Source organism: Eptatretus burgeri, chromosome 18 (assembly GCF_056783735.1).
Source record: "Eptatretus burgeri isolate ZD-2024b chromosome 18, Ebu_testis_v1, whole genome shotgun sequence".
NCBI classification, from domain to species: domain Eukaryota; kingdom Metazoa; phylum Chordata; class Myxini; order Myxiniformes; family Myxinidae; genus Eptatretus; species Eptatretus burgeri.
The window spans coordinates 10,850,998-10,866,624 of record NC_140978.1 but is presented as its reverse complement, the minus strand read 5'-3'; the positions used below and the strand labels follow the sequence as shown (position 1 = coordinate 10,866,624).

At 37.0% G+C, this 15,627-nt stretch overlaps 1 protein-coding gene and 1 long non-coding RNA gene across 5 annotated transcripts in view; one reads left to right on the top strand and one right to left on the bottom strand.

The window, feature by feature from the left end:
• Positions 1-145: 145 nt before the first annotated feature.
• Positions 146-15,169, top strand: LOC147008567 (uncharacterized). Its single transcript, XR_015053312.1, has 3 exons — positions 146-313; positions 5,405-5,463; positions 14,791-15,169. It is a non-coding gene; the product is annotated as an uncharacterized LOC147008567 (long non-coding RNA).
• Positions 2,117-15,627, bottom strand: part of BBS7 (Bardet-Biedl syndrome 7) — an 82,562-nt gene continuing 69,051 nt past the window's right edge. For 3 of the 4 annotated variants that reach the window (XM_085864217.1, XM_085864218.1, XM_085864219.1), the window contains exons 18-19: positions 13,572-13,695; positions 2,117-2,357 (exon numbers count right to left, since the gene is read on the bottom strand). In XM_085864217.1, the coding sequence (XP_085720343.1) occupies positions 2,224-2,357; positions 13,572-13,695 (258 nt within the window). In that variant the 3' untranslated portion in view covers positions 2,117-2,223. Of the gene's footprint in view, positions 2,358-10,597; positions 10,723-13,571; positions 13,696-15,627 lie in introns of all 4 variants that reach the window. The other variant, XR_015053311.1, reaches the window with a different exon arrangement.

Here is a 15,627-nt window from a genome sequence, read left to right as displayed (position 1 = left end):
AGACAGAGCGGGGGGGGGGGGGCGAGGCCAGAGAGGAGACGGTATAAGATAGACAGACCACTGACCTGTGTATGGTGAGAGATGAAAAGACAGCCTCATCGCAGGAGATACCAATAATCCAAAATGCCTTGGTTTCCACAGCGTGAAGCCAAGAAAGGTGAGAGGCAGGAGCACCAGCCAAGAGGGGAGAACAGTACTCCATCAGGCTATGGATACAAACTTTGTATGTGGTCAGGAGCTCAGGTGTGCCGAGGAAGGACTGCATGGTGGAGGATGCCCACTCGGCGACTGGCTTTTGGAGGCCAATGGACTCGTATGTTTTTTTTCTTTTCGTTAGTTTTGTCATAACTCGTCCACAACTTTTTAAAATATCATGCTACATATTTTCAGCCCATTGCTCAAAGGTGAAGAATCACTTCAAAAATTCTCGTATCTGGATCTTCATGAAAATCTAATCAATTCGTCCATGTCACACTCTCAACCTGCTCATTAAGTTTTGTCCAAATCCATCTATAACTTTTTGAGATACTATGCTCACAGACAAACAGACAGACAGGGGTGACAACAACCTCCGTCCACCTTCGGTGACGCAAGTAATGAGATTTGAAAGTGGGATTCCAGCATCATGGAGCCATGGGTTGAGATAGAAATTAAATGCTGAAAATGCCAACTCAGATTGTTTGATCTAGTGTGTGTCATTGGTCTTGCATATGAACAGCAAAAACATGGTCTGGAAGTCAAGCCATGTTTATAACCTTATTAGCTTCAAGTGTAGGATTGCATCTTCTTCTTCTTCTTCTTCTTCTTCTTCTTCTTCTTCTTCTTATTCTTATTCTTATTCTTATTCTTATTCTTATTCTTATTCTTATTCTTCTTCTTCTTCTTCTTCTTCTTCTAAAAGTTTAATCTCCCGGACTTGGCTCTTGTATATACAAGATCTGGATCTCCTTAAATACTAAGCACATGTACACATCCTTACTTGGATGGTGCCTTTTGAGAGCGTCTATCATGAACTTTTAAATATATTCGGACATTTGCTTTAAAGTTTCGAAAAGTTCACGTTATTATTTAAAGATTATTCCATTTATCATATTAGAATTTCGTAAATACATTATTTATTTCGTAAATACACGATATATCGTAAATACGTAAATACAGTATGACGGGTTTTGCTATTGGCTTAATCAAGGCACGTGACGAAATATCGGAAGTTGTTGTTTTTTAAAATTTACTTATTTATTTATTTTTTTTTTAGCCGACAAAACCTTTAGGACGCTGCTCTTGGACACATTTGTCATTGTTATAAATATGCAAGACATAGTTTCGTGCCTGTGTGCTTTGGATCCATCTACATATAACAAAAAGGTGTGAAATATTTAACCACTCTCTTCCACATATTCCTCTTACATTTATAACCACTCTCTTTCCCATATTCCTCTTACATTTATAACCACTCTCTTCCCCATATTCCTCATACATTTATAACCACTCTCTTTCCCCATATTCCTCATACATTTACAACCACTCTCTTCCCCATATTCCTCATACATTTATAACCACTCTCTTCCCCATATTCCTCATACATTTATAACCACTCTCTTCCCCATATTCCTCATACATTTATAACCACCCTCTTCCCCATATTCCTCATACATTTATAACCACTCTCTTCCCCATATTCCTCATACATTTACAACCACTCTCTTACCAATGTTCCTCACACATTTATAGCCACTCTCTTCCCCATATTCCTTGTACATTGCTCCCCCTAACCTTTTATGCCTACTTCCTTGCAAGTTGTTTTATTTTTACTCCCCTATCCTTCCGAACTTCCCATCCCCCACCCCCTCTTCCCTCCCTTTTCTTTATTTTATTTGACTCTCTCCACCCTCATCTGTAATATGTATATGGATCCTGATGTCACACTGTCATAACTTTGGAATGCTTGAAAATAGAAATCTCGTTTAGTGTGACATCCCATTTGAGACATATCTCCAGGATGTGCTTTAATGGCGCATCAATTGTAAATTTGGGACATGCTGAACAGAAAGCAGAACATACGTTCACATTTCCACATCCTTTTAACTCTAAAACCTAAAATTGCTTAATAGTAATTCGGCTTTACTCATCAGCGAGAAATGTTTATTGTACAATATAAAACGGGAGCAAAAATGCAACCCATTGGAGATGCATCGGGACTGCACTATTTCTCAAAAGGGGGCCTCACGGCAAGTTGAAGAAATTTACAAGAGTATCAAAGTCGTAGTTGTTGAGAATATCCAGCAGTTGTGGTACTCGGCTCTTGACATTGGTGCCTTTGAACTTGAACTTGTCAATAAACAGGTCTGCAATTGTGCCTGGAGGATACATGGAAAAGCGGCCAGTGAATGACAGAGACGAGAGATATCGATACACGTAACAGAAGCTTTACAAGTAGAAGGCTATCCTATCTTCATTGCTTATAGTTTAAACCAATTAAGTGGTAAAAGCTACCTTGGTTCGAATTCAATATGTGTGTTGAAGTTATTGAAATTACATGAATGTGTCAAGTGAATCGGAGCCATCTCTGTTACTCCATGACTGATGATGTACACAACTCTTGCACGTGAAAGTAACCAGGTTACAACTCAAAAGTTATTTGGATTTTAAAGCATTTCAAACATGCATATCTCGTGCATAATTTATTTGGAACTCAGGGGTTTTCAAATCACACACAGATCCACCAGAAAGGTTTTTGTGCTTCAACAAGTTTTCTAACAGTCGATCGCTCTGCTGATTTTACTTTATCATTCACATGCAGCATAAGATTCCAAATCCTGATGAATGTAGATAATGCGAAAATGAGTCGAGTAAGAACAGAGATATTTTCCTTTGACTTCATTTAAAAAATGCAGTTAAGGGTTCCAGAACTTCTAACTCAGAACTCCAAAACTTGCGCAAATTAAGATAGTGCTTATGCCAACTGTCTTGCATCTAGCTCTCTGTTTGAAGGTTTGATTGAAGAACTTCATTATTTTGCCACAAATGTTATGCCCATTATACAACTCCTGCATGCAACAGCCTTCATTCCCTCAGTGAAAAGGGTCAGCACCAGGAATGGAAACATTTGCAAATTGACTGATGACTCCTCTAAAATGCTGCATACTCTGGATGACTTGTTTGATGTTGATATTGAGGACGTGATATATGAGGATGTCGGACTTCATCTCGTGTGATGATTTTACAAAGTTTTTACACTGTGGTTAAATTTATAGAAAATGATTCTAAATGGTGATGATAATCGTTAGAATGTCAAATTTTTCTAATTATGCTCTAATAGTTTTGATTCAGTTTTAAATGAAGTAAGGAAGAATGCATTTAATGTTTCCCATATTAATAAAAGATCATTAAATAAGAATATTGAGGGTCTTAGATTATTGTATGAACATTGTATAGAAAAAGACTTTCACATAATTGGTGTATCAGAAGTATGGCAAGTTTTGTTATCAAATATGTTCGTTCTAAAAGGTCACCCATTGGAATTAAATTTCCATAATGCTGCAAGGTGAGGAGGAGTTGTTAGAGCCTATATTAATTTGTCAATTAAATATAAGGTTTTAAAAGGTGATGTTATGCATACAGAATCGATTTGGCTCCAGACAGAAATTGGAAAAAGAAAGGTTATTATAGGAGTTGTATATCGGAAAACAAATATAGATATTGTTGAGTTTCAAAATAGTTTGCTTTGTACACTTGAAAATATGAAAGTACAGTAGATAAACCACCGTATATTTTGATTGGTGATTTTAACATTAATATTCATAATTTAGAAAATTATGCAGAAATATTTCTTACATCACTGCAATGCGTAGGGTTGCAACAGTAAATGAAGACGTGCACTAGAGTCACCGACTCTTCGGCCTCACTAATTGACTAATTTCTTTTTAAATTGTATATATGTGGGGCCGATATTTACAGATATATCTGATTATTTCCCAATCTTTGCCATTTTTGAGAAAAATTAGTAGAAAGACAAAAAGAAAGAGGAATCTACAGATCTTACAAATATTTTGATAAGGAGGCCTATTCTCAACATCTTTCTGTTGAAACATGGCAAGGAGTGATGGAATGTATTTATGTGGATAAAGTGTATCTTTTTTCTTGTTTTAAAAAAAGTCTTTTTAAAAGATTTGTGACAGACATGCACCAATCGTGCTGAGATGTATTCATCGGAAGAAGAAGAAAAAGCTGTGCATTACAAAAGTTATTAAAAAAAAAAATCAAGAAGATTAAGCATAAGTTATATTCGAAAGTCATAGCATCTAACCATGATGAGGAATATTTGGCTAGATATAAGAGGTATCGAAATACTTTAACAAATGTTTCAAGGAATACAAAGAGAGTGTACTACAGTGGGTTATTTATGACTCATAGAAATGACACTGGTCAGGCATGGAGAGCTATTAATGATCTGCTTCACAGTGGTAATCGGAGATTGAAAGCCACTCATGTTGAGAAGCTATGTGTGGAAAGACATGGGAGAGAGGAAGTAGTGTATTTACATCTACTACAGAAATAGGGGAAGTCTTTAATGACTTCTTTATAAATATTGGTCCTAATTTAGGCCAAAAAAATCCCTGATACTGCTGTAAATGATAATTTTAATAAATATCATGGTAATGAAGTTGGATGCTCATTATTCTGGAAACCCATTATAGAATGTGAGGTTGAGGACAAACTCACATCTTTGAGAGAAGATAAAGCACGTGGCTTTGATAATATGCAAGCCAGATTGATAAAAAAAATGCAGCACATTTCATTGTAAAACCGCTAATGTATATTTTTTTTATTTAATGCCTTTCTTGACAGGAAAAATTCAGAATAAATGAAAATAGCTAAAGTAGCACCAAATTATAATCAAGGACAAAAAGACAATCCAAGTAATTATCGACCAATATCTGTATTATCCGTTTTAGCCAAGGTGTTTTACAAATTGGTAAATAAAAGAATACTTCTTTTTTTAATGAATCATGTACTTCATAAACAACATTTTGGTTTTCATCAACAATGCAGTACTAAATTAACCTTAATAAATTTAGCAAATGATATGCTAAATTTTTTGGATGAGGGAAAAATAACTTTTGGAGTGTTTATAGACTTCCAAAAAGCATTTGAAACAATTGATCATGATATTTTATGTGGTAAATTGGCACATTATGGTATATGAGGATTACCTTTACAGTGGTTTAGAAATTATTTATTAACTCAAACTCAATTTGTACATTATGGTAGAGAAAATTCCTTGAAAATGCCAATATCTTGTGGTGTTCCACAAAGCTCAGTCTTAGGAACAATTTTGTTTCTTGTTTATAGTCATGATTTGCCAAATGCCACTAACTATTTTAATTTTCGATATTTTTTGCAGATGATTCCAATCTATTTCATACTTTTCCAAAGGACAAAACTACAGTACATATGAGAGAAGTAAGTACACATATGGAAATGGTTACAAGTTAGTGTATTGTAAATATACTTAAAATTAATTTATCTGAGACAAATTATATGCTTGTTAGAGGATGACGGCAAACCATTACAGTACAGGGAGGCCTCAAGATTGCAGAAACCACAATAAGTGAGGTTGATGATACTGTTATGGTTCTAGGAATCGTATGCATTCAAACATACAGCTGACCCAAAGTTCGTTATGCCGTTAAGTATATGTGTAGATAGATTCCCTCCTCGTGTTTAGTGGGAAATCGAAGGGGTGCGTTGCGATGTTTTTTTAGTTAGGGTAATAAATCTTTATATCCCATCCCCCATCACGATCCACTGTCCACCTGCTGTATCCGAATGCCCTTTGGCCGGGGCAAAATCTTTGGGTTGTGGCTTCTTCTTGATGAATCCAGACACGCGTGGAGGGGGGTTGGGGGGGGCGGGTTTCTCCCGGCATGGCAAGAAACCCCACCCAGAAAGGGCGGACCTATGGAGGCCCTGTCCAATCAGGGCGGACAGTGGCGTCGGCTTCACCAAGGCCCCTCCCCGCTGAGGGAGGTCCATAAACTACGACACCATCCTCAGTCTTGAGTTATTTGGGGGTCGTTCGTTCTGTGCTTGGAGGTCGGAGAATTCGTTTGTGAGTGCTTGGAGGCCGGAGTTGAACCCACTGCTTGGCTCCGTTCGCGTCTCGCCCCAACTACTAATCCCGGCCCACTCGAGCTCCTCCATGGACCCGAACTCCACACGGGCGGCTGTGGACCTGACTGCACGACTGTTGGCAGGTGCCGCACAATGGAGCATTCCTTTCCCCGAGACTCAGGTACTCGAAAGAACTGCGACCTCAGCTCGCCTCCCTCCCTGGCTGCAAAAGTCCTTTACCTTCAACTAGGTTTATTTTGTCCGAGTGTGTGTCTGAGTGTGTGGCGCCAGTCTAATAAGTAGAAACTGTATAAGTGCTTTGATCATTGTAAATCTTGCCTGTATATCCCACGATAAGTCTGCTCTGAGTCCTTTTGTAAATTGATTGTAAATAAACCATTACTAGAAATGTTCCCAGTTCGTTTTTGTCTTTTCCTTCATTGGTCCAGCATGGTTCTGATCTGAGTTTAGCCAGGTCTTTGTTCCCGTTAATCTGCTCATCCTAGCCGGCACGGCTTTGGCAGTTCCGCTTGACTGCACCCGAACCGGAGTTGGTAGTCGGTAGTTGGAACTCTACCGCAGTCGGTAGAGTGACCCGGTTCGAGCAAGACGTGCTGAGGGCATGGTTCCCGGTAAACGACACCGCGTGGTTAATTAGGTAAATTGTTTCTAGACAAAAAGACCCGACGCTACGCGGTGGAGGTATTGGCGTCCACGGTCAGTTAAGCGACCCGCCGCCTCACGGAGTTATCCGTGAGCGACGGCCTACAATTCCGGGAGTCTGGTGGGAGACGACGTAACTCCCCCCATCTTGCGGTCGTTCCCGCCACCGGACCCCGGCCCACAACAATACTTAATTTGTTGGTTTGATTTTAGATCAGCACTTCACTTGGAAAAATCATATTGAGAAGGTTAATAAATGTATTGGCATATTTTATAGATTGCGAAAATTTGTCCCAAGATATATTTTGATTTCAATTTATAAGGCATTTATACAGCCACATATGATATGGAATAGAAGTGTGGGTTAGGACATATGAAACTAATTTGAAGTGTATAATGTAAACTCAGAAGATGGCTTTTCCACACTATTACATTTAGTACATTTATGTCATGGTCTAAGCCTTTGTTTAAAGAACTGAATTTGTTGAATGTTTTTCAATTGCATAGACTGCAGCTTTATATATGATTTGATAAATAACAAACTTCCACACTCAACTGTTAATACTGGATTCTTCTTCAATACAACATAAATACAGCCCTGGATTAACCATTAAGCAAAATAAGCACGTGCTTAGGGCCTCAAGGGAAGAGGGGCCCCACAGAGTTTTTTTTCTAGTGCCGGATTTACAATGGACCATGGTGCAAATGTTGCAGCTGAACCAGGGCCCACAAAAAGGGCCCCACAATAAATGAAAAAAGTAAATTTTTGTATTTGCATTTTTCCCTCATATCAATTTCCTTAAGAAATGAAAATGAAAGTGTGTGCACTGTGTTTGCTAGGGTAAGTTTTTTTCACTATATATTATGTTGATCTTTTGTAATGAGCTACTCTATGTTTATTGGTATCCAATTCGCATGTAGTTATACTGAATGGCTGTCTTTTTATAGGATTTAGAGTCGTCTCTGTATTCTCAATCTAATATCACATATTTTTTATGCAATACAATACTGATGCCATAGCGTTTACTGTAAATAAACCTTACTGTAAGTTTTGTTTCATTTCAAAAAATAAAATTTCATTTTACGGTTTAGTATTGTTTTTATTTTGGATTACATATATATGGGGGTACCATAATCTTTTCAGTGCTTAGGGCCTTTAAAGGTCTTAATCTGGCCCTGCATAAATATTATACACGCCAAAAGGAAAGTGAAAAACTGTTTGTACCAAAATGTCGCATATCTTTTGGGAAATTTTCTATATCATACACAGGTACTATTTTTTTGGAATGAATTACCGTTAGATATGAGAAAGAAAGCTTTGCGACACTGCTTCCATAAAGCTCTTACAGAGTACCCAATGAGAGATTAACTGTATGTCACAATCAATCAATCAAAACAACATTTATTTCCTTCAAGAAAAGCAACAGGTATGAAGAAGACATTTAAGTAACTGAATGAGGCTGAATCCCAAAAGGCAAGCTTGTAGCAGGAAAGCCCTCACACTTACAGATAAAATTTGGCAAGAACAAACAATGAAATCATATCAAACTACATGTTTGATTGTGTGTAATCATATCAAATGTAGAAATAAACCATGGTATAAATGATGGGAAAAAAATCATGGGCAAACAATTCCACAGGATAAAAGAGTAGATCAGTAGATCAATAAATAAATGGAAAGCACGAGAGTAAAATTCAACAAACAAATATTCAATAGCTTTCTTCAATAACCTATGTACAATATCGCGAGAGAAAATATTACTGAAGTTGGAATGAGAAATTGTTCAAAGACGGAGATTTTTTAATACCATCTGGCAATTCATTCCATAGTTTAGGACCAGAGAAACGAATATTATGTTGAAAAGCAAGGATTCTGTGTTTTGGAAAATGAACATCAGTGGCGAATCTGGTATCATACTTATGAATTTCATCATTAAATTAAAAAAGATCACAAAATATAAAAGGAAGTAGTCTATTAATGTATTTATACATGAAAATACTTTGCTGATGTAATGTGACCGCACAATTTCAGAAGATTTAAATGATGAAATAATTTGTTTCTACTCGTTCTTGGAGGTTAGTTCGATATGATTTGAATGTTTGTTTTTTCCTGCAATATTACCAATTTAGTTAGATGTGGTTGAAATGTATTTTTCACCAGCCTAAATTACAATAGGACAGATATGGAAGTACAGATGAACAATAAAGCAATCTAAGTATTGTATTTGGGAGCAAATAATTCAATCTATAGATTATACCAAAATTTTTGTGACTTTATTTGCAATTTCCTGACTGATATTTCTAAGAAAGTTTGGAATCAATATATACCCCAAAAAACTTGGTCTCTTCAATTCTCAAAATTGAATGGGAATTGATATGGACATTAGCAGTAGTCAAATCAGTACATTTGAATTTTTCCCTAAAGACAATATAATTACATTTGTTTGAGTTAAAAGATAACTTATGAGCTTTAAACCAATCACATACTTTTAAGACATTCTCATTTACAACATTAAATAATCAAAATTTTTATCACAATACAAAATATTTGTGTCATTATAATAATACGAGAGAACAATAACATTGTTCTAATAAGAATAACATAATAATACAAGAGAACAATACAAGAGAGACAATAATACAAGAGAAAAGAAAGCAATTCAGTAGATTTGTGAATGTCGTTGACATCCAAAATAAACAATAATAGACCAAGTAACGAACCTTGGGGAACACCACAAGTAACTTGCTTAAACTCTGACAAAGAGGATTTATAACTAGTACATTGAGAACGACAGCTCGGTAACTAGAAAGCCAGTCATGTGCAACACCCCTGATTCCATAGTCGTATAACTTGGATTTCAATATTTGATGATTAATAGTCTCAAAAGCTTTAGATAAGTCAACAAAAACACATGGTGTGAGAATTATTTTCAAATGCATCAATTATTCGATTGTTAAGATCAATTAATGCCAAAGACATTGAGTAACCTGAACGTAATCCATACTGTGACTGGGAAATAACATTATGTTTGTTGAGGAATTTGAATAACTATGAATAAGCAATTCTCTCCAGTATTTTTTACTATTTTGGAATGAACTATTTTTGAATGAACAAACAATATCACAGACTTCCACTTCAGTTGTGGGGTAAAAAATATGGAGAATTCAGGTAAGGGTCGTTCAAATAAAAGTGAAAAAAAATTGATTTGGTGGAATTGAGCTCTAGTGAAGAACCTATTTCTGTAAAAAAAAAAAAAAACCTCATTAAAAACACCAGAATTTTTTTCAGTCTTTTCTCCATTACAATTCATTGTGATATTCAAATCTTCGTTTCTTTTGGTTAATTAATGAATTGATTATAGACCAGGTTCCTTTAATATATGAATTCTACTGGGAGAACTTCTCTTTGCAATAATTTTGTTTTACTTGTCTAATCAACAAATTAAGGTCATTTCGAAATTGTTTGAATTTGGATTTGTTATCAATTGAAGGTTTATGAAGGAATTTTTTAATACAGCCTCATCTTGTACTTAATTGATTTCAACAACCCGTCAGTCATCCAGGATTTTGATTTAACAGTTTTGCTTTTAGAATTACAAATTGGGAAACAATTATCATACAAGTCTCGTAATCTTAATTCAAATGTATTATAAGCTTCATTAGAGTCCTCAACTGACAAAATATCCTCCCAATTTGTTTCTTCTTCAATTGAAGGAGTTTTCTTGATGATTGAGGAACAAGCTCTGTGTCGATGAGATGGATTCTCATTGATTTACTATGCTGGTTGCAAAGGGTGTAGAGAGTCTTCTTGAGTACATACCGCATTGCCTTGAAATGTGATGGGAGGTCTCTGTGAATGGGAAACGAGGACCGGGTATTTGCTGATCACCGCACATTTTCAAAGGTTGGTAACACACAGCATTGCCATCCACCATCAAGGTGAACCTGACGATTATACGGGTGGGATGTGGATGTCAGTTTGAGGTGTCGTCTGGATGAGACTTCATGGGCAGTCGATGTACAATGACTAATAGCATGAACACACTTCATTGTCCAGGAGTCAAGGCTCCATAAGGTTTCTCAGACCGTGGCATTGCATTCTCTATTGGCTTAATAAGCAGTTTATACATGAACAGGTTTAGCTTCCTGTTATGCATTTTAATATCTTTATAAATTAAAAAAATGAAGTGTGAAAGAAAACATCATTACCCTCGCCGAAGGAGAGGGAATTGCACTTGGGTCCGCTTATTTGTCTGTTTGTTTGTCCGTGCAGAACTTTCATGTTTTTCTCTGCAACTGCTTGTCGGATTGAGACAAAATTTTCAACATTGGTGTGACCACTCATGTAGATTGTTTTAATGATAATTATGTCATAGTAAACGTGGTGTGGCAGCCATATTGGAAAAACAGGAAAACTTTGGACTTCTGTATCTCTGAAACCGCACTAAGCAAAAAATTGAAACTTGGCACACAGCAAGTTCTCCTCACAGGTAATGAGTGTGATTTTTTTTATGACGTTATAGGTGCCTTCGTTATGACGATATAATTGCATATGTAGAATGCCACATCCGATCGGCATGAAAAATTTTGAGGGTCATCTCGAGATAAAATGGTCCACAGAAAAAAATTTGATGATGTCATCGATCATGTGATTCAGCAGCCATATTGTTTAAAAAAACAAAACCTTCCAAAAATCTTCTCTGAAGTGGTTGAACAGATTGAGGTGAAACTTTACACGTATGACCGCCTGTCCATGAGGAACAAAAGTTTCACACATATGATGTCATTGGTGACATGGTTTGGCAGCCAAATTGGATTTACCCTAAAACCTTTAAAAATCTTCTTCTTCAGAATGGCTAGACAGATCGAGGGGAAACTTCACACAAATGTTCCCCAAGCCTTGAGTGTATACGTTTGTTCCCATAAGGAATAATTAATAGGTCACATGGTTTAGCAGCCATATTGGATTGAAGAAAAATATTAAATAATATTTTCTCTGGAACTGCTTAATCAATCGATGTGAAACTTCACAATCATGATGTAGTAGTAATGGGGAATAAATGTTTTACATTTTAACCTGATCAGACACATGGTTTGGCAGCCAGAATTATTTATTTATTTTTGACCTGGGGGTTTTTTTTTTTTTTTTTGAATAAGGCTCACTTGGCTGTGCCTGGATGGGTTTTTGGGTAATATAAAGGAGTAGCAGCTGAAATGTGAATCCTATCCAGGTTCCTCCTGATGACTTCATCTTTACTTTTTGCTGGTTTGGGTTCCTTCTGATGACTCAAATGCAGGACAGTACCTATTTGGTCTTCCTTTTGATTCGAATTGAATTTATTTTAATCCAATTCTGAATTCAATTGAATGCTAATGAAAAACGTCACGGGTCAGGGTTAGGTGTCCGGTCAAAGCGGAGTTACATCAAAGCAAGACGTCTTGGTACCCGGTCATCACCGCCAGCAATTATAAAGTGGCAGTTCTAATTATGTCTCTTACTAATTACGGAACACACCAGAACACAAACATCACACAAAATACACGACACAAAACAAGTCCTGACGAGGGTCTGCAATCTCTGATTGCTCTTTTTCTTGTTTTACATACTTCCACCATGATGACTGATTCATTCCCTTTCCCCGATGTTTGAGGAACAGCTCTGTACTGATGAGATGAATTCTCGTTGATTTACCTTTCTGTTTACGGAGGGTGTATGCAGTCTTCTTGAGTATATATCACCTCACCTTGAGATGTGATGGGAGGTCTATATCAAACTGTTTAATCAAGATTAAGTTGTATCTTACTATGTACTGGAAATGTTTTATTTAACAGGTAGTTATTTATTCAATATTCAAGTATAATACAATATACTGTATTTGTAATGTGCACATTATAATCATTTATTTTTACCAAAAATTAAAATGTTTAAATGTTAAGGTAGTAGACCCGATTAGCATTTCATGCTATTTTCTGGTTCCTATAATCCAACCATTTTTTTTGCTACATATGTGGCATTGTAGACAAAGTGGTTTTTGATGTGGATAATAATGAAGTTCAAAAGTTCAAAAAATATGTTAAAAGTATACTTCAGTATTTTAGAAAGATATTTAACTTTAATGAGGTTCCAGCAGGAAGATAATTTACCAGAATTCCTGTAATTGTTACCCTTGGACTACACTCTACATGCCACAGCTATCGTTAATTGTAATACATATTTTTGAAGGTTTTCTTTTTTGTATCAAAAAACATTTTGTGCTCGGAAAGTATTTCCATCATGAACGTGATTAGTAATTTTGAATTATGGTCACAAATCCTTCTTAGCCTATACATCAGGTTCCATTAAGAACAATGACACAGTATTCTTGTCCTGTACCATCATCATCGTCATCATTATCATCATCATGTGGGTACCATGCCTTATGCAGTATCAGTGCTACCAAAGCAGTTATTGGCTACAATCCTGGAAGGGTCACCACTCCGACTCAGGAAGTCAGGGCATGAATTTGTAATTTGGCCACGGTGCTGGCGATAGTTCGCCCACTCTTCACGAAGGGCACCGTGGGATCTTTCACGTCCACCAACTCATACCGGCAGACTGGATACCCAGTTAAATGTCCATCTGAGAGACAGCACACATATTGACGAATTACCCTGCCTCTGAAACACCAGGATGACCGTTTATAGCTGGGCCGGAGTTGAAACCCAGGCTAGACAGCTTATAGGCAAGTGTGCATACCTCTTGGCCATCCTGCAAGCCTGTCCTCTATATTACCCTGTAAAATATCAGTCCTTACCATAAAAACGTTCCACATAATTGTGCTGTTTTTTTTGCTTCTGCTGTAGCTGCTCAGCATCCTCCAGCAGAGCACGAAACTCGTGGCTCAAACATTCTGGTCCACCTTCCTGCTCTTCCAGCTCCTGCATGCATAAGCCATTCACAATGATCACAACCATATCCAATGAATGAAAACCACACTTGTTCAACCAAAACTGCACTACCTATAATAATTATTATTATTTTCTCCAAGGAAGGAAACAAATGAAGATGTTTTGAGAACCAACCACATGTGTGCCATCAAGCTTGTTGTGATATCGGAAGACTTCGTTACAATTTTCTGAAATTTTGACATTCTTTCTTAGGATTGAATGCCTGAAAAAGTATTGGGTTAAAGTGGCACTGTGGATTATGTTGTGAAATTTCTCCATACATTTCCATCAGGGAATAGCACAAACTGTCAGATTAACCCAATGCAAAATAAAGCCCTGGTGAATAAATGATGACAAAAGTAAATACCTTTTCCCTGCCATCCCATACTATGCCACTGGCCATGAGGTTTCTTGCATGATTGCAAGACAAGGAAGCAGTGGATGCCATTTCCCTTAACTCCTTGTTTCAGAGGTTGCAACATGTACAGCTGGATATTCAATGATGACACGGAAGACTTGTGTGTATGTATATACTGTATGCACAGGATTGTAAAATGACAGTGCCACATGCTAATATGCTTTGACACAATGCTGCTTTAACATTTATCTCCTGCATGAATGCACAATCGACAAAAATAGGATCTATAATTAGTTTCCTTGAGTCACCTTGTGTAAAGCACAATTCAGAATATATTTGTCAACTGCAAGCTCCAACCTAGTATATTGTTGGCAGGATAGCCTAGAGGTATGTACACTCACCACTGAGCTGTCTATGGGTTTGAATCTCAACCCAGCTATAAATTGTCATCCTGGTGTTTGGCACAGGCAAGGCAATTCATCAACGTCAGATGGACGTTAAACTGGTGTCCCGTCTGCCCGCATTGTTGCAGTGCAGGCATGGTGGGCCGCATGGCCTTGTCCTGTGCCAAAGTTCCTTGTGTGTACGTAATGTCAGGTCAGAAACTATTCACATTGTGAGTATACCCCTCATATAGTCATTATACTTCACTGCCCTTCATACATTCCTCAATAATTTTATTTTTATTTTTAGAGAAATAAGACCAAAAGCAATGTTGTGTCCAACAGAAGGAAACACCAGCAGAAGTCAGTGAAGAATCTCATGCATCGTGGAAGAAAGTTCAAGGAATATCCTCCATGTCATCAACGAATGTTTGTTTATCGGTACAAGTACTCTTGAAAATGTGGAGCATGCTCTGCTTCATTTTAAAATGAAAATAAAAACAAAAACATTGTCTGATTGCTAAAACTATGGAGTCTGTTGGCGAGATTTATGTTTATTTGACTTTAAATTATCACATTTGGGAGGCTGAAGAGAGGTGCATGTAAAGATAGAGCTCAACTATGCTGCAATAAATCACCAGTTTCTTTTAATAGTCCACCTCCACAAGGATTCCTACTTTTTTAGTTTGATTAACAAAACCACGGTTCTTAAAGGCTTTTTATCCTCGACATATCTAAAGTGGCAATTTGGTTTGTTGCTGTGCATTTTAACTCCATCACCGATAGCTATTCTCACAGAGGGGATAATAATCTCTTCGGGTGGGAGTTTTCCTTATAGGGAGGCCCTTTTCATCAATATGCAAGGATTCTACTATCTGTTGGCTGCCAACTATTGGCTTGCACTTAAACAACCTGAGCTTCAGCATTTGTGATAGCAGTGCAAACATTTTAACACAACTTATTCTCCTGAGATTAACAGTGGAGGTGACAGTTTGGAAGTGATAGTGTTCCAGAGTTGTGGTCAGCATTTATCTGCAATTGAGGCTTTTTAATGCTGTTCCCATTGAAATGAGGTTTTGGCTCACCTGCACGTTTGAGCAATCATTCCTCATCGACATTTTTCACAGTGATCCAAGCTTCAGGAGGGAGCGTGTACTCAAATCTCATGGATAACGATCTTTG